This window comes from Nuphar pumila, chromosome 14 (assembly GCF_984573655.1).
Source record: "Nuphar pumila chromosome 14, dmNupPumi1.hap1.1, whole genome shotgun sequence".
NCBI classification, from domain to species: domain Eukaryota; kingdom Viridiplantae; phylum Streptophyta; class Magnoliopsida; order Nymphaeales; family Nymphaeaceae; genus Nuphar; species Nuphar pumila.
Genome location: NC_143262.1, coordinates 82,813,717 through 82,837,123, shown reverse-complemented (window position 1 = coordinate 82,837,123; position 23,407 = coordinate 82,813,717). Strand labels below are relative to the sequence as shown.

Below are 23,407 nucleotides of genomic sequence, written 5' to 3'. Positions count from 1 at the left end.
ATAATTTTTTTAAATGAAAGATTTTCACTTGTTGTGTAGCATAAGAAAAATAAAATGAAAAGTCTTTAAAAAATGAGAGCAGGAGGTGGTGGTGGTGGTGGAGATTCTCTGACATGGTTTTCTAGAAGGTACGCAATGGTGGTGGTTGTAGGGCTTCTTCCGCACCATTTTTTGAAATGTAGGAATGTAGGTGATTGTGGGTGGTGGTCGTGGAGCTTCTCGAGCCTTAATTTTTAAGAGATTGGTGATGGTGGGTGATAATAGTAATTGTGAGGGCAGGTTTTTGAGTGGTGGTGGCGGTGGTGGTGGTGGCTGCGGTGGTGGTGGATCTCACTTGTTTTTTTTGATAGAAAATATTCTTTTATAAGAAAGTTGGCCGAATGTTTCTTATCAAAAATGTACTTTTAAAAAAAAATTTATCAAGAGAAATTTTGTCTCATTTGAAAGGGTTAAAAAAGCATTTTTCATTTTGTACCACTTTTCCTATATGAAGCCACCGGATCACTGGCACAAGGTGTACCTAACTTTCAAAAGTAGACTAAGGTAGGGTGGTCATGGGGCCCACCTGGGGTTTTTTCTCATTTCAACGAGGGTTTCTTATCATAAAAAAATATATTTATGAATTGACAAGGTTAATTTTATGTGTCAAATAACAAAAGCAACCTTTTCATGCAAATATAGATCCAAAAGCTCGTGTGGACCTTTTGTAAGCTACACACTTTGCATCACATTCATGTTCTCGGTAGGAAAAAAGTTTTAGGAACAAAATTTGTAAGCAACTTGACGAGCAAGCTAAGGACACACGGAAAAAAGCCAAAAAAAAGAAAAAAAGAAAAATGAGGAGCTCCAAACCCGTAAGGGCAATGTAGGATGGTCCAAATCCAACCTCTACTGAGGTCAGATCCGATCCATATTTGCACTTGAGCATAGTGCAGCCTAAGAAGTTTTTCGGGTCAGAGGATGGATCTGCATGGGTTGAATTGGATCCATTTTCATATCTAACCCGATGCTAAGTATTATGTCAGACAAACTGACACTTTTTTTGTGTTGCGTTTAGCTATCTTTACATTCTTGGATTTTTTGAAGTATGTGGATGAAAGATAAATATGATCATCTCTCCTTTTTTAGAGATCTAAGATTTACTGTTTGTTTGTCTTCGATTTTGACAGCAGTCTCAATACATGGATATGAGATCTAAGGCATTAAAGTCCAATTACATAAGAAAAGCTAATCCTTCTTTTGCAATGAGAAACAAACATGAACCGTTGGATCTCAGTTAGGTCCATTAGTTTTTGGCTGTCACAAAGATACAAGTAGGATCCGACATGCGACTCAAGTTCGAGTTAGAAATGTCAAAAGATTCAAGCCCAGTTAAGATCTCAGTCTCAGTTAGGTCCGTTATTCAACCTAAGCTTTTGGACCTAACCCCACTTAGGTTAGTTAGTTCTTGGATATGTCACAAAGATACAAGCACCATCTAACATCTGACTGAAGTTCCACATGCTCCAGATTCTCATATGAAAGGAAAACTTTAACCCCTAGACGACCCATACCAAACCCTATAGGTCTGAGTGTGGTAATAAAGAATGAGGCCCGAGGTCAGACTATAGAGTCGGGTATGGTTTATAAAAGACTTGGGTTAGACCCGAGTTCCAATTAAGATCCGTGATATTGTATGTTGTTTGTATTGAGTAAGCTATCTATGTATTGTTTGTATGAAACTCTTCTTTTGAACCTGTAGACAGAGAAGTTGATGATACCACAACCTCCTCAAAAATGCAGTGCCAAATTATACAAGAATTGCTATAAGGGTTCTACATTAAAGTTTTTTGCTGACATAAGCGAAAACAAGAAACCTAGGTACAAAAATGGGGTTTTATATGATTCGTGAACTCCATAAATAATAAAAATACTTGCATGCATATAATAAATTCATAAATATTTTGGTAGGATATTTGTGTTCTAGTAGTTTTTCTTTAAGTGGGGGTTTACACTTATATTTATGCAAAATTGCGAAGTATATACAAATAAGTAGGATATTTTGTGATTGTAGTAGTTTCAGTCTAGTTGGATATGCGCAAATATATTTATGCAAAATCATGAAGTATATACGATAAAATAAAATATTTATGATTTTAATGGTTTCAGTTTCACCGAATGCTTGCAAATAAATTTATGTGAGTTTGTGAAGTTTGCTTAAAAAAATGTATGATTATGAATTTAAGTGAGAGTTTGCATTAGCTGACGCCAATTCACAATTGCGAACGTTAAAATGGTCATGACTATATTGGGTATTTGCAATTGTTGACATCAAGAGAATAGCTAAAATTTTAGGGTTTCTAAAATTTTTTGTCAAATTAGTTGTACAATATAGTATTTTTTATTTTTTTATGTGAAAAAGTTAAAAAATTATTATTTTAGGGGTTTTAGTACATGCAATTCTTATAAGACTTAGGCATGGATTTTTTTAAGGTAGACCTAATTGAATTTAGTAGGTGCCAGCCTCAAAGCCAGATTTGGGTTTGGACTTACTTGAGTCTGAATTGAACCCGACCCGTTGACACCTTTAGTTACACCAGGATATGGCCTTTATGCATGTATGAGTACGACATCTCCTATCTCCTTTGTTGGGGGCTCTGCCTGTATGGTATGAGCAATTAGTGTACGAAACCTTGTATTGGGACGTCGTAAGTTCAAATCCCAAATGGTACGGTGGGTCTGCCTAACCCGAACTTGCCTGTCAGAAAAAGGTCTGAATCTCTGGATCCACGTCGCTTGTGGGAGGGATCCAGATCCATTGCACGAGGGTCGGTTCACCACCGACACAACCACGGTTCGCCGCTCCAGACCCGAGTTCGTCTTAACAGATCCGTACGGACCGGACATTCCGGGTGGTCGATCTCTTTTTTCTCACCATCCCCTCCTCCCTCGTGACTGCTACTGTACACTCAGAGAGAGAGAGAGAGAGAGCGAGCTCCAACGTTGACGGGGGAAGCATCTTGTCGCCGGAGCAATTGTTTCTGGGTTCCATCATCTGCAAAATTCCGGTAATGTCGTTAGCTTTCCGGTCGCCAGATCCGCCGGAGAACTGAAATCCCTCGGCCTTGGATGGACGTGAAGGTCTGCGAATCGCCCCTCCGATCCTCCTCTGGAAGCTTCTCCGAGAAGCAGCATGTACGCTTACAGCAGGTTGGGGAGCGGGCCCACCGCGGCGGCGGGCGGCAATCCGGCTTCTCCCCGCCGGTCGCCACGGGCGTGGCAAGGCCGGAGCAAGTTCGCCGCCGGGGGGGGAGGGCGGGGCTCCGGCTTCGAGTCGCCGGTGAAGCTGCAGAGGTTGGCGCAGCGGCTGGCCTACCTTCTCCTCTCCGTCGTGTTTAGGAGGCACGGGGTGCTGCTCTTCGCCCCGCTCATCTACCTCTCCGGGATGCTGCTCTACATGGGCACGCTGCAGATCGAGATCCCGCGCGTCGTCCGCCGGCTGCCGCCCGGCTCGACATATCGGAGCCCCGTGGTGTTCGAGCGGCTCTGGCCGCATATGCAGGCCGACGATTCGCGGACGAATGCGGTGCGTTTCCGTTATTTTCTTCTTGCTCTTAGTCGCTTACTTCGATTTCTTCATTTTTGTTCGTAATTCAGAGGCAATTCGATGTCTTTTTTCTTTGGATAAGAGTTAGAATTGCAATTTCTGAGAATTTAGATGATTTTGATTCTCTGCTTCGATTGTCTCATTGCTGTTCATAAGAGCGATTCCGTTGTCTTTGTTTGAAGAATCGATGTTAATTTTATATATTTTAGATGAATTATCGTTGGATTTGGTGTTCTTTTTTCTTGGTTATGATTTTTGCCGCAAAAACGTGGGGAATTTCATTAACTGATTGCTCTGGTTCATGATTCGGGCGGAGGTCATACCTATTGGCAACATGCATGATACACGGAGATCTTACACAATTGGCACCGTTAGTGGTAGATTATGAAAATGTGAATGCTGCCTCATTAAGTTGGTAACTGTTTTCTGTGGTTTCCTTAACGTGAATAAACACAATAAAAGGAATAGAGTCAATAAGAGATAGGATGGTAGGAACATACACCACCACCACCACCACCATTGTCAATGTCATCCAGCCTTGTATAGTATGCATGGGTTTGCCTTAAGCATTCCAATTTCACTATGTATTTCCATTAATGGTTAATGCTCAAATTTTTAAAGTGCATTTCACCTTTCACTTCCTCCCCTGAGGTCACCCAATGAATAAAAAAGTACATGTTTGCCTATCTGGACAGATTCAGTTTAACTGGTATAATTTGGAGTCACTTTTCCATGTATGAGATGTGATGTGATTCCTTACTAGGAGATTACAACAGGTTTTGTCTCTCTAGAAAATTACTAAGCTGATGATACAGGCAGCGGATAACAAATCTCTATACTAACTCCTCAGACTTACCTGATCTTTATATGCTCTTATGTTTCTCCTGCTGAATTTGGAGCTGCACTAATTAAAAGGATGAGCTAAGGTGCTGATCGTTCAGTCAACTCGGATAACATCTTGATATTGAAGATGAATGTTGAGTTTAGTATCTTGAAAAAACTGTCTATTTCAGCAAGAATTAATATAATATGATAAGTGCTTGGCCCTAAATGCAAGAAATAATATTCTAAAATATCCTTGTATGAAAACTGTAAATACATAATTTTTTTTTGAACTCAATCAGCATTGTTAAGAAACTGATTTACATGTTAAAATTCAGACATCTTAATCAACTCTCGTTTAATGAGGTTACACTGTCTTCTGGATATACTGTTTGAAACCACGTCTCCTACTTAGTAAAACTAACCAATCGAAGATTCCTTTGATGGGTATTTCTAACATTTAGCTCTTTAGAAAATTGTGAAAGCATCTACATCATCAGGTAAATTATGAAAAACAAATCACACATTTCAGTGAAATTAAAAACAGTTTACTGAAAATTGTGTTTCTTGCAGTAAAAATGTTTATGCATTTGACTATTTGATGTGTGATTTTTCTAATGACCTTCAATCAGTACCATATTACTATCACTATATATTAAGGGCTGGTATCTGTCATAGAAGTCAAGCCTGGGTGTCATGCTGCAACTTGTACAAGGGCTTCTTTTTGGAATTAATGATAAAAATGTTGGAGATTGTTAAAAACCTGCCTCACTTTACATGTGGATCAGTTTTTAGACCTTTTTTTAATCTTTCCAAACTCAAAAGCTTGATTACAAAATCATTTTCTCTATATGTTTTCTTTTTCTATCACTAATGTCTGAGCTGTATTTACGAAACATACATTCCATTTTGCATACTTCTTATAATACTTCTTAGGGTCTTGTTCATGAATTATGATGCTTGCTTTCTGTTTCTCCCCCTTCTATATCCGACGCTTTCACCTTGTGTTATGCCATCATGATGCTTTACCTTTATGCTTTTCTTTTAGTTGCTTAAAAACACCTGTAAGGCTTTATGCTTTTGAAGTTTCTTATTTATGGATAATTGTTTGTTTTGCTATAGTGATGGATGAGCTTACGAGATCAATTCAAGAAAATGTGCCGTGGTGTATGTTGTTTGCTGATGATATTGTTTTGATTGATGAGTCTAGAGCTGGGGTTAATGCTAAGTTAGAATTATGGAGATAGACATTGGAAGCAAGAGATTTTAAGTTGAGTAAAAGTAAGACAGAATATATGGAATGTCGGTTTAGTAAGCAACGAAGTAGTGATGGGAGTGTAGTGAAGCTTGGTGAGCAAGAAATACCGGTGGATGATTGTTTCAAATATTTGGGATCTATCATTCAAAAGTATGGAGAAATTGATGGAGATGTAAATCATAGGATAAAGGTTGGGTGGATGAAATGGAAAAGTGCAACTGGAGTGTTGTGCGATCGTAGAATGCCATTGCGGTTGAAGGGAAAGTTTTATAGGACGACTATTAGGCCCACTTTACTATATGGTACGGAATGTTGGGCTGCCAAGAGACATCATATTCAAAAAATGAGTGTAGCTTAGATGCGTATGCTTAGATGGATGTGTGGAAATACAATAAAAGATAAGATTCGGAACGAGGAGATACATAAGAAGGTAGCCGTTGCACCCATTGAAAATAAGATGAGAGAGAATCATTTACAGTGGTTTGGACATATTCGACGAAGGTCTAATGATGCTCCAGTTAGAAGGATGGAGAAATGGAAAAATATATTGGTTAAAAGAGGTCGGGGTAGGCCTAGGAAGACTTGGATGGAGACGATAAGAAAGGATATGAATGCTTTGAACCTCACCGAGGACATGGCATTGGATAGAAATGATTGGAGGAGAAGGATTCATGTGGAAGACCTAGAATGATTTTCTTTTTTGGTTCATATCTCCGACCCCAATTGTTTTGGGATGAAGGCGTAGTTGTTGTTGTTGTTATTGTTTGTTTTGCTTCACATATCTTCTTATGTGCATATTCTTTCTGGTTTAGCCTACTAAGTCACGAATAAGGTAAACCACCAATTTTCTCTGCAAATAGATTTTCAAATTTCTTAAACATTTTTTGTAGAAAACAAGTTTTTGTAGAAATCAGACCCTATAGATATGATCTATAAGAATTATTTAGTAGAAAACAAGTTTTTGGATCATGTGATTATAGTATAGAACTTAAAAAATTAACGGCTCACAATGTATCAAAATTTAATGACTTAAAAAATCTGATTTTTATGTCCAAAAAACATGTTCCAAAGCATGATTCCTATCAAATAAACTATGTTGAGTACATCCATAAGGTTTAATTGAGAAGATACAACCTACAACCATGATTTATACTATGTGGGAGTAGGTACTCCCGAAGCACCGTAGTATTACTCATATATAATATATGTATCTATATGTATACATTACCTATGTATGTATACCTATTTGTATACATATATATATGTGTGTATATATAAAATAATTATTTGTAATTTTTATTTTGTTTATTTATATTTTTTATACCTTTTTTTGTTTTGGTCAACATTGAGTTGACTAGCCATTGGAGCTAGTCCAATGGCTAGAGGGTCTCCTCTTTACTTGCATAAATAGGTTAAAACCCCTCTTTTCTTGTATGCTTCTTGCACATATTTGTGTATCAATAAAATAATATTTTTTTTTAATATTTGAGCCTTCATTGTGTGTGCCCTTTGTGGGTTTTGTGAGTGTGTCCATAATGACCACTTTTGTACTTGTCCATTTTGACTCTTGGTGGACCTTTTGCTCATGATTGAAGGCTTCTTGGTTCTTTACATGGTATCAGTGCCATAGTGCTCTTGATAGTTGATGATTGACAAATTACACGTTTGTATGCTCATGTATCTCCCTTTGAAGATTGACTTGACTCTTTGTTTCGGTGCTTATGGATCACTTCTCAAAGTATTTCGTGGTGTGGTGCTCGTGGTGCTCAAGTGGACGTGCTCATTCTCGTTCTCTCTCTCTATCTATCTTTCTCACCTCTTCTCTTCCTTTCTCTCTCTCTCTCTCACTCCTATATTTTTATTTGTAATCATGAAAGATAAGGTAAGTGTCACCGTCATACCCATCAAACTTAACAATATTAACTATGTAATGTGGGCTTCAATCATAAAACATCATATTTGGGGCAAGGGGTTGTGGGGGTTAGTTGATGGATCCGATTTGAAGTCTAAGCTAATTCTCACCAAAGTGGAGAATGAAAGGAAGTGACTCTTTTGAATAGAGAAAGAACCACAACTATATTTATGAGAAAAAATGGAAAAAATGGATAATGAGGCTTGCAAAAATTATGTCTTGGCTTATCAATAGCATAGGCATTAAGAAATGTTATAGTCTTCCGAAATTTGAACATGCTAATGATGCATGAGACTATCTCAAGAAAATGTATTCCCTAAAGATATTGCACATGCGTGCAATCTTCAAGACAAGTCTCATATCGTCTCAAGGTGAAATGAGCATTAGGGTGTACTACAATGCTTTTTCGAAACTTTGAAAAGAATTAGCTCTTCTTGAACCAAAGTGGCATTGCCTTTTGGACATCGAGCTTCGGCAAAAGCAAATTGACATGGAACACTTTTACCAATTCATAAATGGATTAATACCCAAATTTGAATCCACTAAATCGACTCTTCTACATAGAAAACACGTTTCTATTGTTGATAGCATAGAAGAACTAAGTACGGAGAAGAATAGGTTAAATAAGCATTTAGAAAAGAATGATGATGATTCCGTTTTGACCGTATATAGGTCGAGAACCTATACTCGCACTTACAAACCACCTCATTTTGGGAGACAAGCCAATGAGTATGACAATAAAAGAAAAATTATTTATCACTATTGTCATGAACCGGGACACATTAAACGCTTGTGTCCCATGTTAAGGGAGGAAAAGTGGCTTCGGCTGGTCCACCTCAAGAAGATAAGGACATGAACAACTTGCAAAATACTTACGTTGGAGCTATTTTTTATCACAATTAGTAGAAGCACTTCAACCTCTTCTTAGAGGATCATCTTCAACCGAAGCCATGGTCTCGTTTTACTTCAATCTTGTTTAATCTTTTTGGCTTCTTGATTTTGGTACATCATTTTATATGACCCCCAATTTTGATATTTTATCTGAATGTCGCACTAACTCAAGTGTGCCAAATGTCTTCACTACATGGTATATCTCTTAAAATCAAAGGAATAACAAATTTTGAGAAAAACTTTCAAAATCTCAATTTTTTTTTCCAAAAATTAGATATATTCCCAAACTTAATTTAAATATTTTATCAGAGTCTCAAATTTTGCACCATGGGTGTAGTATCTTCTTCTTATCTGATGGTTGTTGGATGAAGGATCACAAGTCAGAGAAGCTGACTGGAGAAGGCCATAGAGAAGGAGACCTCTACTATATGATTTTTTTGGAGATACCCAAGAATACCTTTTGTTGTAATGTTAAAAAATTAGATTGACTTATGTCATAGAAGATTAGGACATTCAAATGTATCAAAATTTCCATATTTTGCAAATTTGAAAAATTTTGTAACATTGACAAATTTACTTGTAATGGTTGCATTCTTGGCAAAATGAAGAAATTACCATTTCATAAAAGAATTTTTATCTCTTCTAAGCCACTTGAGTTAGTCCATTCGGATGTATTGTGTCCAATAACAATCATGTCTAAAGGTAGATATGCATATTATGTGGTTTTTTTGGATGACTTTTCTAGATATACTTGGATCTACTTAAACAAAAATCCGAAGTTTTCTTGCATTTTCAAAACTTTCATAACTTAGTCAAAAATATATTTAATGATAACATTTCTACTTTTCGCATTGATTTAAGGGGAGAGTTTTTATCAAATGATTTTAACGATTATCTTAATTTACACATCATACATCAAAGATCTTGTCCACACACACCACAACAAAACGACTTAGCTGAAAGAAAATATACGCACACTATTGAAACTTCAAGAACTTTACTTATTGCAAGTCATGTTCCTAAAGTTTTTTAGGCCGAAGCCGCTTTCACCGTTGCGTATCTTATAAACAAAATGTCATCTTTGTCTTTACAAAACATATCTCCTGTTGAAAAACTTTTCAAACTTCTGATTATTCTAGACTAAGAGTTTTTGGATGTAAATGTTTCATTTATACCAATAAAAATGACAACCTTTCTCCTAGGGCTATTCCTTGTGCTTTCTTTGGTTATACTGGCAACAAAAAATGTTATACATATGATTCTAAAAATGAGAAGCTATATGTTTCAAGAAATGTGTTTTTTCTAGAAAAAAAATTTCTTTGATTATGAAAAATCTAAGGAAGTAACTGAGTATTCTTTTCTATTTGATTTTGTATCAAAGCATGATATTGATGATTGTGATTATAAGCTTGATTTTGAGAATGTTGATGAACCAAGGGATGAAATGCTCCTTGAAGAACAATCTTATGGTGATAGAACCTACCTTTAATATGTAATGAAACTAGAAAGAGGGTACAAGTGGGTGCCTCTTATGGGCATACAAGAATACAAGAACATACACAATCAAGACCACTTATGGGTCAATATAAAACACAATCACACATGCCACTTATGGGCTAAAAAAAAGGTAAAAAATATAGATATTATTAAGAATAAATACTTAAGAAAGCATTGAATTTACAAGAGGGAGAACACCTCTATTTATACACAAACACACACCATAGAGCCATTGGGACCTTCCCAATGACTAGAAATAGTCATTGGGGAGGTCCCAAGACTCCCAACAACTATATGGGCCTATTACCTAAATGCTTTCAAGCTTACAACTTAAGTGCTAAGTTGTTAAAATAAAGAAAAAAATATAAAAGAATATCGTGCCCCTCACAACCTATTTACAATACTGTGAAAAGATTGAAATACCCCTAATGGGTATTTTTTATTACAACACTCTAAATACTATGACATATATATATATATATATATATATATATATATATATATATATATATATATATATATATATATATATATATATGTTACAACTTAACACTCCCCCCTAAAACTTATAGTTGGATCACCAAAGGTTTGTTAAGAAGTGAAACTGGGGAGAAGGAAGTGCCTTAGTGAAGAAGTCAGCAAGTTGAAATTCCGATGTTATATATGGCATGATGATAGTCTTCTTAAGATACTCTTCACAAACATTGTGGCAATCCGTCTCAATATGCTTGGTCATTTCATGAAATGTGTGATTACCATCAATGTAAATGGCACTTTTATTATCACAGCATAACCTTGAGGGTGACTGCATATATACCCCCATTTCTTCTAGCAATATTCTCAACCACACGATTTCAGATGTTGTGGTAGTCATGACACGATACTCAACTTCAATTGATGGCATAAATACTTTATACTATTTTTTGCATTTTCAGGATACCAACGAGTCACCTATAAATACACAAAAACCGGTAGGTGAGCGTCTATCATTGGGATCTCCTCTCCAGTCCGAATCAGTATAGGAAATTAAGTCACGTGGGGAGGAAGAAGATGATAAAATTCCTTTAGAAACAAAATGCTCTAAATATCTAATAATGCGCATAACAACACTCATATGCACAATATTGAAATTAACGTGTTGTATGCACTGTATTATAAATGTCATGTTTGGTAATGGTTAAATAAGGCCTTAATCATTTGGCGGTAATGAGTGGGGGTCGTCCAAGGGTGTACCATCATCTATCTTCATTTTTAAGTTAATCACTTCAGGAGTGTCCACCTTTTTTTCATTTGTAATTTCAAATCTGTAAATGATGTCTGTAACAAACTTTGATTGAGTTAGTAAATAACCACATGTAGAGTATACTGTTAGACAACCAAAGACACAAGAAGTTAGGGTTAGAAGAAACTCAACTCCAAAACAAGAGGGAACACAAGTTCACTTTTATTGCTTATTGTGAATGAAGTTATATTACAGCTAACGGGTCAACCACCTTAAGACATAAAAAAGAAAAACAAATAAAAAACTAGTATACCCCTCCTTTATAGGGTATGTATATAGTAGCCTAAAGCTTACTTTACACATCTCTATGATATGTTTGGATTCGGCAGTTGCTAGAAGATATGGGGATTCGTGTTCAAGGGCTTACAAAGTTTTGCTGTGACAACAAAAGTGCAATATATATTGTCAAGAATCACACATTTCATGAGCGAACGAAGCATATCAAAATGGACTACCATTATGTTAGAGAAGAATATATGAAGAAAGTCATTGATGTCCCTTATGTAATATCAGAATATCAACTGACTGACTTCTTTACTAAAGCTCTCTGTTCCTCCAGATTGTATTTTCTTCTTACTGAACTTTCGGTCATCACGCCGTAAGTTTGAGGGGGGATGTTAAATTGTAAACTATATATATATACATATATATAGATACATACATACATATATTATATGTATATGTATCTATATATATAAATATAGATATATATATTTTAAGGGTAAACCTGATAAGGGTAAATTTGTCCTTTCACATTTTACGCATATTCATCCTTTTGAATATGCATGTAATTTATTTTTTGTTTTTTTATTTTACCTTTTTTTATTTTTCCATTTCTTTAAGCCTTAGAGGGGCCCACGTTATAGACGTTGGGCCCCTCCATCGATTAGATTTATGATCGCTTCAAGCTTTGAGCAAAAGCCCTCTCTTCTTTAATAAAGATCTTATACTATTTTTATGCCTTTGTGCATTTGTGATTTATTGTATGTGTTATGCCTTTGTGCAAACTTGTTCCAAGTGTTCTTCTTGTGCCTTTGTGCACACTTCACACATTAAGAACTTAGTGTTCTTGTGCATATAGTCTCTTTGGAGACATTTTCACAGAACCATTAACGGTAAAAACATTAGATCTATTTGAATTATTTCTAGATATCGGAAAGTAAATAGTTAAGGATGCACCAAAGTCCAAGAGCCAAGAAATTTTGCCTGGAGGAGAAGAAGAAGAGATTGTAGCACCCATGATGGAAAAAGATGAACCCTTGAGAAGCGGTTGTAGGGCCTCCACTAGTTGGGACAACGTTATGGTTCCAACAATTTTGAAATCTCCATTGATTCCACTGCTATCCTCTTAAAATGCATCTATGCTCGCCACTCTTCGCTCATCCTTTCCTTCAAATTTGCGACAATAAGGCTTAATGTGCTCTGGTTTTCCATAATTATGTCTTATAATCTTCTTCCTCCCATCATCATAACGTTGCCTCCCAAAGTTGAATCTTGTGAAGTGAGGAGGCTTGTAGGCATTAGTGTTGGCATTGGGTCTTTGGACGACCAACACATTATCTTTAGGTTCTTTGGGCTCGATCATGGTCTTTAATCTAGTCTCTTCCATACATACTTCGGCCAATACTTCATAAAGAGGTGGAGGCTCATCTTTCTCGCGATGAGTGATGGTGACCCTCACATGTTCGAACTCGGGTCTAAGGCCTTGCATAAATTGAAAAAATTGCTCTTCTAAGATTTGTGTTTTTCTTAGACGAACATCATTGGGTGTGTCCCAAATAGGCTCTAATCTAAACATTTGATCCCAAAGTCTTTTTAAAGATCCATAGTATTTACGCACACTTTTTGTCACCTTATGTACACTTATGGATCTTGTTTCATATTTCTCATTTATGAGCGGCATCTCTTTGGGTATACGTTTGCTTAATAAAAATCCAAGCCTCATCCGCTCTTTCAAATTTTAAGATATTCTCACATGGCTCTTCATACATGCTTCCCATAAAGAAAGAGCACATAGGATGACCTACTTCCCATGTTTTATAGTTATTTTTGTAATCCAAGAGAGCTTTATCCCTCTCATTTCCTGTTACGGTCTCTTTAGTTGTTCCATCTTCTCCTAAAACCTTGGTAAGAATAGTTTGAAGTTCCAGAGTAAAACCATCAACCAAGTGCTACAATTCTTTTTCTACTAGGATTCTTTTTACCTTGATGCCCCACATGTTGTAGTTGGTCTTGTCAAATTTGATGGGAACAATGGTTACAACTTCTTTATTGGCCATGGAAGCAGAGAGAATAGAAGAGGAAAGAAGAGAGAAAAGAGAAGAAGATGACAAGTGTTGAAGAAAGTTGATGGTGCGCTTTCCGAACCAACAAACCAACGCTCCATCGATCTCATGAGCCTCCTCTTGATCTTCACATACAAGTTATAATCCAAGAGCACCAAGGCTCTGATACCATGTATTAAACTAGAAAGCGAGTACAAGTGGGTGCCTCTTATGGGCATGGAAGAATACAAGAACCTACACAATCAAGACCACTTATGGCTCAATACAAAACACAATCACACAAGCCACTTAGGGGCTAAAACAAAGTAAAACATATAGATATTATTGGGAAATCATTGAATTTATAAGAGGGGGAACACCCCTATTTATACACAAACACACACCATAGAGCCATTGAGACCTTCCCAACATCTAGAAATAGAGCCGTTGGGAGGTCCCATCGACTAGAAATAGAGCCGTTGGGAGGTTCCAACGACTCTATCGGCCTATTACCTAAATGTCCTCAAGCCTACAACTTAAGTACTAAGTTATAAAAATAATGGAAAAGAATTATAAAAGACTATTATGCCCTTAATGGGCACAACCTGTTACAATACTGTGAAAATACTGAAATACCCCTAATGGGTATTTCCTATTATAACACTATCAATACTATATATATATATATGTTACAACTTAACACAATATACTAGACGTAAGGTTTAAAAACCTCCACGTGCACTTGAAAATTATTCAAAAATTGAAAGTGAAGATGATATGCAGTCTAGTAGATCCTCTAGAACTTTAAAACCCCTGAAAAAAAAATGTGTCCTATGACTCTTTTTCATATAAATACAAGGCTTATATTGTGTTGATTCACTCCTATATAGAACCCTCATCCTATTCCCAAGCCAAATAAATCTCTAAACGGGTAAAAGCCATGAAAATAGAATTAAAAGTATTAGAAAAGGCTAAAACTTGGACTCTTCAAAATCTTCTACAGGGAAAGAAACCTATACTTTGTAAATGGGTCTACAAGGTAAAAAAACAAGAGTGATGAGACTCTCTAGAGGTATAAGGCTAGGTTAGTAGGCAAAAGGGTATTTACAAAAATATGAGATAGATTATAAAGAAACCTTTGCCCCTATTGCCTACATGACCACTATTAGGACTCTTATAGCAATTGCATCTATTAGGAACTAGTCCATTTACCAATTAGATGTCAAAAATGCCTTTCTTAACGGTGATCTTGTTGAAGAAGTTTACATAGAGCTACCTCCTAGCAGAGCATTCCTTAAGAAAAGTCTTTTCACTTAAAATAGACACTTTATAGTTTGAAACAAGCGTCAAATGCATGGTATGATAGATTTAGTAAGGTTATGTTTGATATTGGTTTTGGATCTTGTTTGACTAATACTACATTGTTTGTTAAGGAAACTGATGCAGGTATTATCATTTTACTCCTAAACGTGGATGACATGATTATCATTGAAAGAGATAAATAGAGAGTTAAAAATATTAAAAGGATTCTTAAAATTTATTTTAAATGATTGATTTGAGTTTGTTAAAATACTTTCTAGGGATTGAAGTTGCTTATTCCCCTAGAGAGTATCTATTGTGTCGATCTAACTTTGCTTATGATATTGTTCACAGGTTTGGATTCACGGATGATAAGAGAGTTGATACTTTCGAAGTTACTAATGTAAAAATAAAAATTGATGACGGAGAGCCACTTGAATATCCAACACCCTATCGGCAGTTGATTGAAGCATTCTCTTATCTATCAATTACTAGACTTACATAGCTCATGTTGTGCATACAACTAGTCAATTTCAACATGCTCCTACATTTGTTCACATGAGGGCAGTTTTGTGCATCATTAAATATATTCAATTTTCAATTTCTAGAGGTCTTTTTATGTATTCTTCGTCTGCTTTAGATTTAATTGCTTACGCTGATGTAGACTGGGGAGGTGATCCCAACAATAAATTCAACCACGAGTTTCTGTGTTTTTTTAGGTGAATTTCTGATCTCGTGGGGGTTAAAAAAACAACAAAAGGTTTCCCTTTTATCAACCGAAGCTGAATACCGGGTCATGAACACTACTACGATGGAGGTGATATGACTAAGAAGTCTTGGTTGACATGAGAATTCAAATAAAAGGAACTTCAAAGATATGTTGCGATAATAAGAGTACTATCTATATAGCCAACAATTATACATTTTACGAGAGAACAAAGCACATCTAAATGGATTGTCACTATGTACTAAAGGAATATCTTCAAGGCATTATTGATCTTCCCTATGTAACCTAGGAGTACCAATTGACAGACTTCTTTACCAAACTACTCTCAGCTCCTAGATTTCACTTCCTTCTTAGCCAACTTTCGCTCATTTTACCGTAAGTTTGAGGGGGAGTGTTAAAATTGTACATATATATATATATATATGTGTGTGTGTATGTATTATATATAAAATAATTATTTGTATTTTTTATTTTGTTTATTTTTATTTTTTATACCTTTTTTGTTTTGGTCAACTTTGAGTTGACTAGCTGTTGGACCTTTTGGACTAGCTCCAATGGCTAGAGGGTCTCTTCTTTACTTGTATAAATAGGGGTGAAACCCCTCTTTGCATGTATGCTTCTTGCACGTGTGTATCAATAAAATAATATTTTTTTAATATTTGAGCCTTCTTTGTGTGTGCCCTTTGTGGGTTTTGTAAGTGTCTTCATAGTGACCACTTTTGTGCTTGTCCATTTTGACTCTTGGTGGACCTTTTGCTCGTGATCGAAGGCTTCTTGGTTCTTTACAAAGTCATTGTTGTAGGATCTATTTGGAAATAATGGATCCTATCGTTAACCCTTTGGACCTTAAGATTGAATATTTATCTAGAATTGAATGTTTAGAGTTGCATGTTGTTTGACATTCTTGAAGCCTTTACCTATTAAAAATAGTTTCGTATATTTTCTAGGGAATCCTAAAGTTATACCTTTCCTTGCAGTTGGTGGCTGCGTGGCATGTGAGGGGAGGTCAAATGTGGAAGCCTTGTGTCAGCCAGAAGGCTTCTCAAGAAGGTTTGACTTCATTAATATTTTCTTGGTTTTATTTGATTGATTATCTACTGGATTGTGTTTTAACATGATATGGTTATCATTTTGTATTGGTTTAATATTATGCAAGTGTACTAACTAAACAAATGTAGTGGTGAGCTGCTCTTCCTTTATCATCCAATTCATAAAGTGAAACAGGAAAATGATGCTAATTGTTGATGATTTGATGACCATGTTTCTTTCACCCATAGTGCTTCTTTTCTGTATGTTTGTGTGTTACCGTGTTCACATTATTGTCTGTTCTCTTTACTTGATTAACTGAAGAATTTCCTATTTCCAGAGCTTGTTTTTATTGGATTTTTTTTTCACATGCTACTTGTATTGTTTGAAGTCACAAACATAAAATAAGCGTGTGCTTTTCCTTTGAGCTTTATACATTACCATATTCTTGTGGAAGTTGGTTATCTCTGTCTTGCCTTGTCATATCAAAATTTTAATGGCTGTAATTTAGAAATTATTGGGGTTTCTGTGCTGCTACCTGTTGTATTGCCAAACTTGGAGTGATGAGGACCCAGATGGTTGAATGGATAGAGTTGCACCATCCTAACAAGGTGATCTCAGATTTGTTCCTATGCTTGTGAATAAAAAGCATAATACCTTACAAAAACTTATTTCACATGTAGGTAAAGATTTGGATACAATAAACTTAATTTCCTTAGCGAAAGCCCTTTGTGTTATCTTTTGTTTTCCATTGGGTCTATTTTTAGATCTCAAATTTACGTCCTTGTACAGATCATGTATATTCCAAGTCACAAAGGAGCACAATTGTGACATTGCGGAATATATGTCCACTTGTAGTGTTTAGCTTGTTTTCAACAAGTTTGTGGGTTAGATTGCGAATTGTTAAAATGTAAAACTGTACATATATGTATATATAATAATATTATATTATTATATATATATATAAATACATTTTTCATTTCTTTCTTTTCTGTAATTTTTTCCCTTTATTTTTATTTTTTGTCTTTATGTCATCTAGTTCAGTTTGAACTAGAATGACTGTTGCTAGTCAAGTCCTGTCCAGACTTGACTAGCAATAGAGCTGTTGGAAACAACTCTTAATAGAGCTGTTGGACTGACACATTCCAACAGCTCTAAATAGAGCTGTTGGACTGTGCCCAACAGCTCTATTGAGTCTGTGTATATAAAGGGGTGCAACCCCTCCTGTATTTTAATTCCAATGCTTCTTAAGCAATTGGTTTTTCATATCAATAAAGAATACATTTTTATTTTTATTTTGTTTTCAGTTATACCCTTTTTAAGGGTTATGCTTTAGTGTCATTCTTGACACTTGCCCTTGTTAATCTAAGCTCGTGTTTCGAAGATCCCCATTTCATTTCATGGTATCAGAGCCGCGGAAGTACTAAATCTTGAGGAAAAGCTGCCTCGGTTTTCGTGCCCGTTTGCAAAAGTGTTCGCCACTTGAAGAGAAGTGTTTTATCACTTCATTGGAGAAGATTTCACATCTTGTTGTATTGTTTTTTTTTTCTTTCTTTTTCATTTCCCTTCTTGTTTCTCTTCTATCCCTATTCTTTCTCTCCTTGTAATCGATGGATGACAATGATAAAGTCACCATCATGCCTATGAAACTAAGCGATACGAACTATGTAACATGGGCTTCAATCATGAAGCACCATATATGGGGAAAAGGCTTATGGGGGATTGTGGATGGTTCCGATTCGGAACCTAAGCTATCTCTTACTAAAAAGGAGGGAGATAAAGAGGTCCCTCTATCGGAAGAAGAGAAAATCAAGGCTATTGCCTCATACGAGAAGAAATGGAAAGAATGGAGAATATATCATGCGAAGATAATGTCATGGCTTATCAATAGCGTTGACATTAAAAAATGCTCAAGTCTTGCCAAATTTGATCATGCCGATAAGGCATGGGAATACCTTAAGAATATGTATTCCCTTAAAGATATTGCACACGTGTGCAACCTCCAAGAAAAAGTTTGAATGATGACACAAGGAGACAAAACTATTCATGAATATTACAATGGGTTGTCCGAACTTTGGGAAGAACTTTCCCTTTTAGAACCAAAGTGGCATTGTGCCGAAGACATCGAGCTTCGTCAGAAACAACTCGATGCTGAACATTTTTACCAGTTTATCACTGGATTACGGCCGGAATTTGAAACCACTAAATCGGCCCTACTTCACCGGGGAAAAATTCCTTCTATTGTTGAAACTATTGAAGAGTTAACATTGAAAGAAAATCGTCTCTGGAAAGGTTCTTTAAAAATTGAAGATGATTCCGTTTTAGCCGTGTCTAGACCACAAAATCATGTTCGATCATATAGGCCTCCTCACTTTAACCGACAAAATGGTGACTATGATAAGAAGAAAGTTATTTGTCATCACTGTCATGAACCGGGACACTACAGGCCACAATGTCCCAAACTTAAGGAGCTGAGAGAAAAAAGAGCTGCAATTGCTGGATCGGAGCCTAAAGATCAGGATGAACCAATTTCCCTGGCCCAACTAATGGAGATTCTTCAGCCTCTCATCAAAGGTGCCTCTTCCTCATCTGAAGCTTCAACCGGCGCAGCGGCCTCATCTTTTTTTGATCTAGGTAAAATTTCTTGGCTTCTTGACTCTGGTGCATCTTTTCATATGACCCCAAATAATCAAAGTCTATCCAAATGTGTTAAAAATAAAACAAGTGTGTCAAAGGTCTTTACTGCTGATGAGACTTCTCTTGAAATAGAAGGAATAGGAAATTTTGAAAAAATTTATAAAACAATTTTTTTTTTATTCCAGAAATTAGACATGTTCCCAAATTAAATTTAAATCTTTTATCTGTATCTCAAATTTCTGATTATGGGTGTAATATTTCTTTTTCTTCTCATGGTTGTTGGGTACAGGATCGCCAGTCAGGCAAGTTGATTGGGGAAGGCCATAGAGAAGGAGGACTCTATTACATGAATTTTTTGGAAATGCCGAAGAAAGCTTTTTGTTATAATATTCAAAAAATAGAGTTGGAACTGTGGCATAAGAGACTTGGTCACCCACATATAGCCAAAATCCAACATTTTCCAAATCTAGGGAAATTTTGTAACTCTGAATCATTTGATTGTAAAGATTGTATTCTCGGCAAAATGAAAAGATTACCATTTCAGAACAGAACCTTTTTCTCTTCAAGACCACTTGAATTAATACACTCGGATGTTTGGGGTCATGCACCAGTAATTTCTAAAGGAGGATTTGTTTACTATGTTATTTTTGTCGATGATTTCTCCCGACATACGTGGATCTACTTTCTCAAACATAAGTCTGAAGTATTTTCATACTTTCAAACTTTTCATAATATGGTTAAAAACAAGTTTCAAAATGATATTACTATTTTTCGCACAGATTCAGGGGGAGAGTTTTTATCCACAGATTTTCAAAATTATCTTAAATTGCATGGCATCACACATCAAAGATCTTGTCCTTATACACCTCAACAAAATGGATTGGCAGAACGAAAACATCGCCATATTATAGAAACCACTAGGACTTTATTAATAGCAAATCAAGTCCCGAAAGACTTTTGGGCAGAAGCTGCCTTAACTGCCACCTATCTCATTAATAGGATGCCATCTTCTTCGTTACAAAATATCACTCCCATTGAAAAACTTATGAACATTTCTCCAGACTACTCTAGACTAAGAATATTTGGGTGCAAATGTTTCATATTTACTGACAAAAATGATAAACTTTCCCCTCGTGCGATTCCCTGTGCCTTTTTAGGATATGCTGAAAACCAGAAAGGTTATAGATGTTTTGACTTCAAAAATAATAAACTATATGTGTCTAGAAATGTTTCCTTTCTTGAAAAGGAGAGCTTCTTTGATTTTAGAAAATTAAAAGACGTCACTGAGTACTCCTTTTTGCTAGATCTAACATCAATATCTGATAAATATGACCTTGACTGTAACTTTGATGATGATCAAAGAATTATTGATCTTAATGTTGAAAATGAAGAAGTTCATAGAGATACTAGTATTCAATATTCCAGGCGACAAGAGTCTAATCCTCCATGTGCACTTGAGAAATATTCTAACATTCCAACTAGACAATCATCCTGAATCTCAAGGCCTCTAGGAAAGTTTGTATCATACGAGTCTTTCTCACCCACATATAGGGCAGTTATTGCATTAATTCACTCATATGAAGAACCATCCACATATTTTCAAGCAAAAAATGATATCAAATGGATAGAAGCCATGAAAGCTGAATTAGATGCACTTGAAAAGGCTTCTACATGGAATATTCAAGATCTTCCTCCAGGGAAGAAAACTATAGGATGTCGATGGGTTTATAAAATTAAAACCAAGAGTGATGGTACTCTTGAAAGATATAAAGCCCGTTTAGTAGCCAAAGGTTATGCCCAAGAATATGGGATTGATTATGAAGAAACCTTTGTTCCGGTGGCTCGTATGACTACTGTCCGAACCTTAATTGCCTTAGCTTCTATCAAAAAATGGTCTATTTTTCAAATGGATGTCAAAAATGCTTTTTTAAATGGAAAGCTAGTTGAAGAAGTATATATGGAACCCCCTCTTGTTCTAAGTATTCCTAAGGGTAAAGTCCTTCGCTTAGAAAAAGCTCTTTATGGACTTAAACAAGCACTAAAAGCTTGGTATGATAGGTTTAGTCGTGTTATGATTGATATTGGTTTTCAATTCTGTTTAACTGACACTGCTTTGTTTATTAAGAATTCTGATGCAGGGATCATTGTGCTTCTTCTCTACGTGGATGATATGATCATTACCGGAAGCGATAAACAGAGAGTTGAAATAATCAAAACACTTCTTAAATCTCATTTTGAAATGACTGATTTGGGCTTGTTGAGATATTTTTTAGGCATTGAAGTTGCTTATTCTCCTAGAGGATATTTATTATCTCAGACTAAATTTGCTTTTGATATTGTTTTCAGGTTTGGTATTACTGATGATAAGAAAGTTGACACTCCAGAAGTTGTTAATGTTAAAATGAAGATTGATGATGGAGAACTTCTTGCAGACCCTACTCCTTACAGACAGCTTGTCGGGGCACTTTCCTATCTATCCATTACCAGACCAGATATAGCACATGCTGTTCATACAGCAAGTCAATTTCAACATGCTCCTACTTCTGTTCATATGGGAGCAGTCATGCGTATTATCAGATACATCAAGTTCTCTTTTTCACGAGGACTTTTCTTATCTTCCTCCTCTTCTCTTGATTTAATTGCATATACTGATGCTGATTGGGGAGGTGATCCCAATAACAGACACTCAACCACTGGCTTTTGTGTCTTTTTAGGGGAATCATTAATCTCGTGGAGGTGTAAAAAGCAGCAGAAAGTATCTCTCTCATCCACCAAAGCTGAATACAGAGCCATGACAACCACGACCATGGAAGTAGTTTGGCTCCGACGACTGCTTGCTGACATGGGAGCTGAAGCAACAAAGGCTTCACAAATGTGTTGTGACAACAAAAGTGCGATCTACATTGCTAGTAACAGAACATTCCACGAACGCACCAAACACATCGAAATGGATTGTCACTACGTCAGAGAGGAATATCTACACAGGATAATTGATCTGCCATATGTCACTTCAGAATATCAGTTAGCAGACTTCTTTACAAAGCCTCTCGCTGCTTCCCGATTTCACTTTCTCTTAGACAAACTTTCGCTCATTGTACCGTAAGTTTGAGGGGGAGTGTTAAAATGTAAAACTGTACATATATGTATATATAATAATATTATATTATTATATATATATATAAATACATTTTTCATTTCTTTCTTTTCTATAATTTTTTTCCTTTATTTTTATTTTTTGTCTTTATGTCATCTAGTTCAGTTTGAACTAGAATGACTGTTGCTAGTCAAGTCCTGTCCAGACTTGACTAGCAATAGAGCTGTTGGACTGACACAGTCCAACAACTCTTAATAGAGCTGTTGGACTGACACATTCCAACAGCTCTAAATAGAGCTGTTGGACTGTGCCCAACAGCTCTATTGAGTCCTCTTTCAGCTGTGTATATAAAGGGGTGCAGCCCCTCTTGTATTTTAATTCCAATGCTTCTTAAGCAATTGGTTTTTCATATCAATAAAGAATACATTTTTATTTTGTTTTCAGTTATACCCTTTTTAAGGGTTATGCTTTAGTGTCATTCTTGACACTTGCCCTTGTTAATCTAAGCTCGTGTTTCGAAGATCCCCATTTCATTTCACGAATAACCATAGACATTGATGTACACATTTTGCAAATGAGCTCATGGAAGGAAACCTCAAGATGAATGTTTTTTAAGGCATTGAGGATGAGGGGAGTGCATGGAGCATTTCTGCTCAAATCTTGTAATATAGAATTGGTTGAACCTTGGTTAAATGATATCTCATATCAGGGAGCTGGAGGCCTAATCTTTCTTGCGCCTGCTAAGCAGTGTTTAAAAACTCACCGAGTCAACTTGGTGACTCAGCTCGACTTGGCCATTCACCGAGTCAAAATTTTGGATGACCTGGAACTTAACAAAACTTGGCTGAGTCATGTCCGAGTCATAGAATTATACTCAGCTGAATCATACATATATGATGTATGTTTTATGTATATATGTGCATAATATGTATATTATATATAAATGATATATTTGCATAAATAATAATGTAATATATATACTTCGTATACATAATATGTATATTATAATATACATTATATGTAACAATTAGTTATACAATATACACAAACATATTATATAATAATTTTTTTTATAGAAATATAAATCTGTCATGACTCGCCCGAGTCACCAA

General features: G+C 35.9%; 1 protein-coding gene across 2 annotated transcripts in view; it reads left to right on the top strand.

The window, feature by feature from the left end:
• The first annotated feature begins 2,939 nt into the window (after nt 1-2,939).
• Nucleotides 2,940-23,407, top strand: part of LOC149817138 (O-fucosyltransferase 9-like) — a 77,121-nt gene continuing 56,653 nt past the window's right edge. For both annotated transcript variants that reach the window (XM_089986618.1, XM_089986617.1), the window contains exons 1-2: nt 2,940-3,565; nt 16,516-16,588. In XM_089986618.1, coding sequence (XP_089842744.1) covers nt 3,173-3,565; nt 16,516-16,588 — 466 coding nt within the window. In that variant the 5' untranslated portion in view covers nt 2,940-3,172. The remainder of the gene's footprint in view (nt 3,566-16,515; nt 16,589-23,407) is intronic.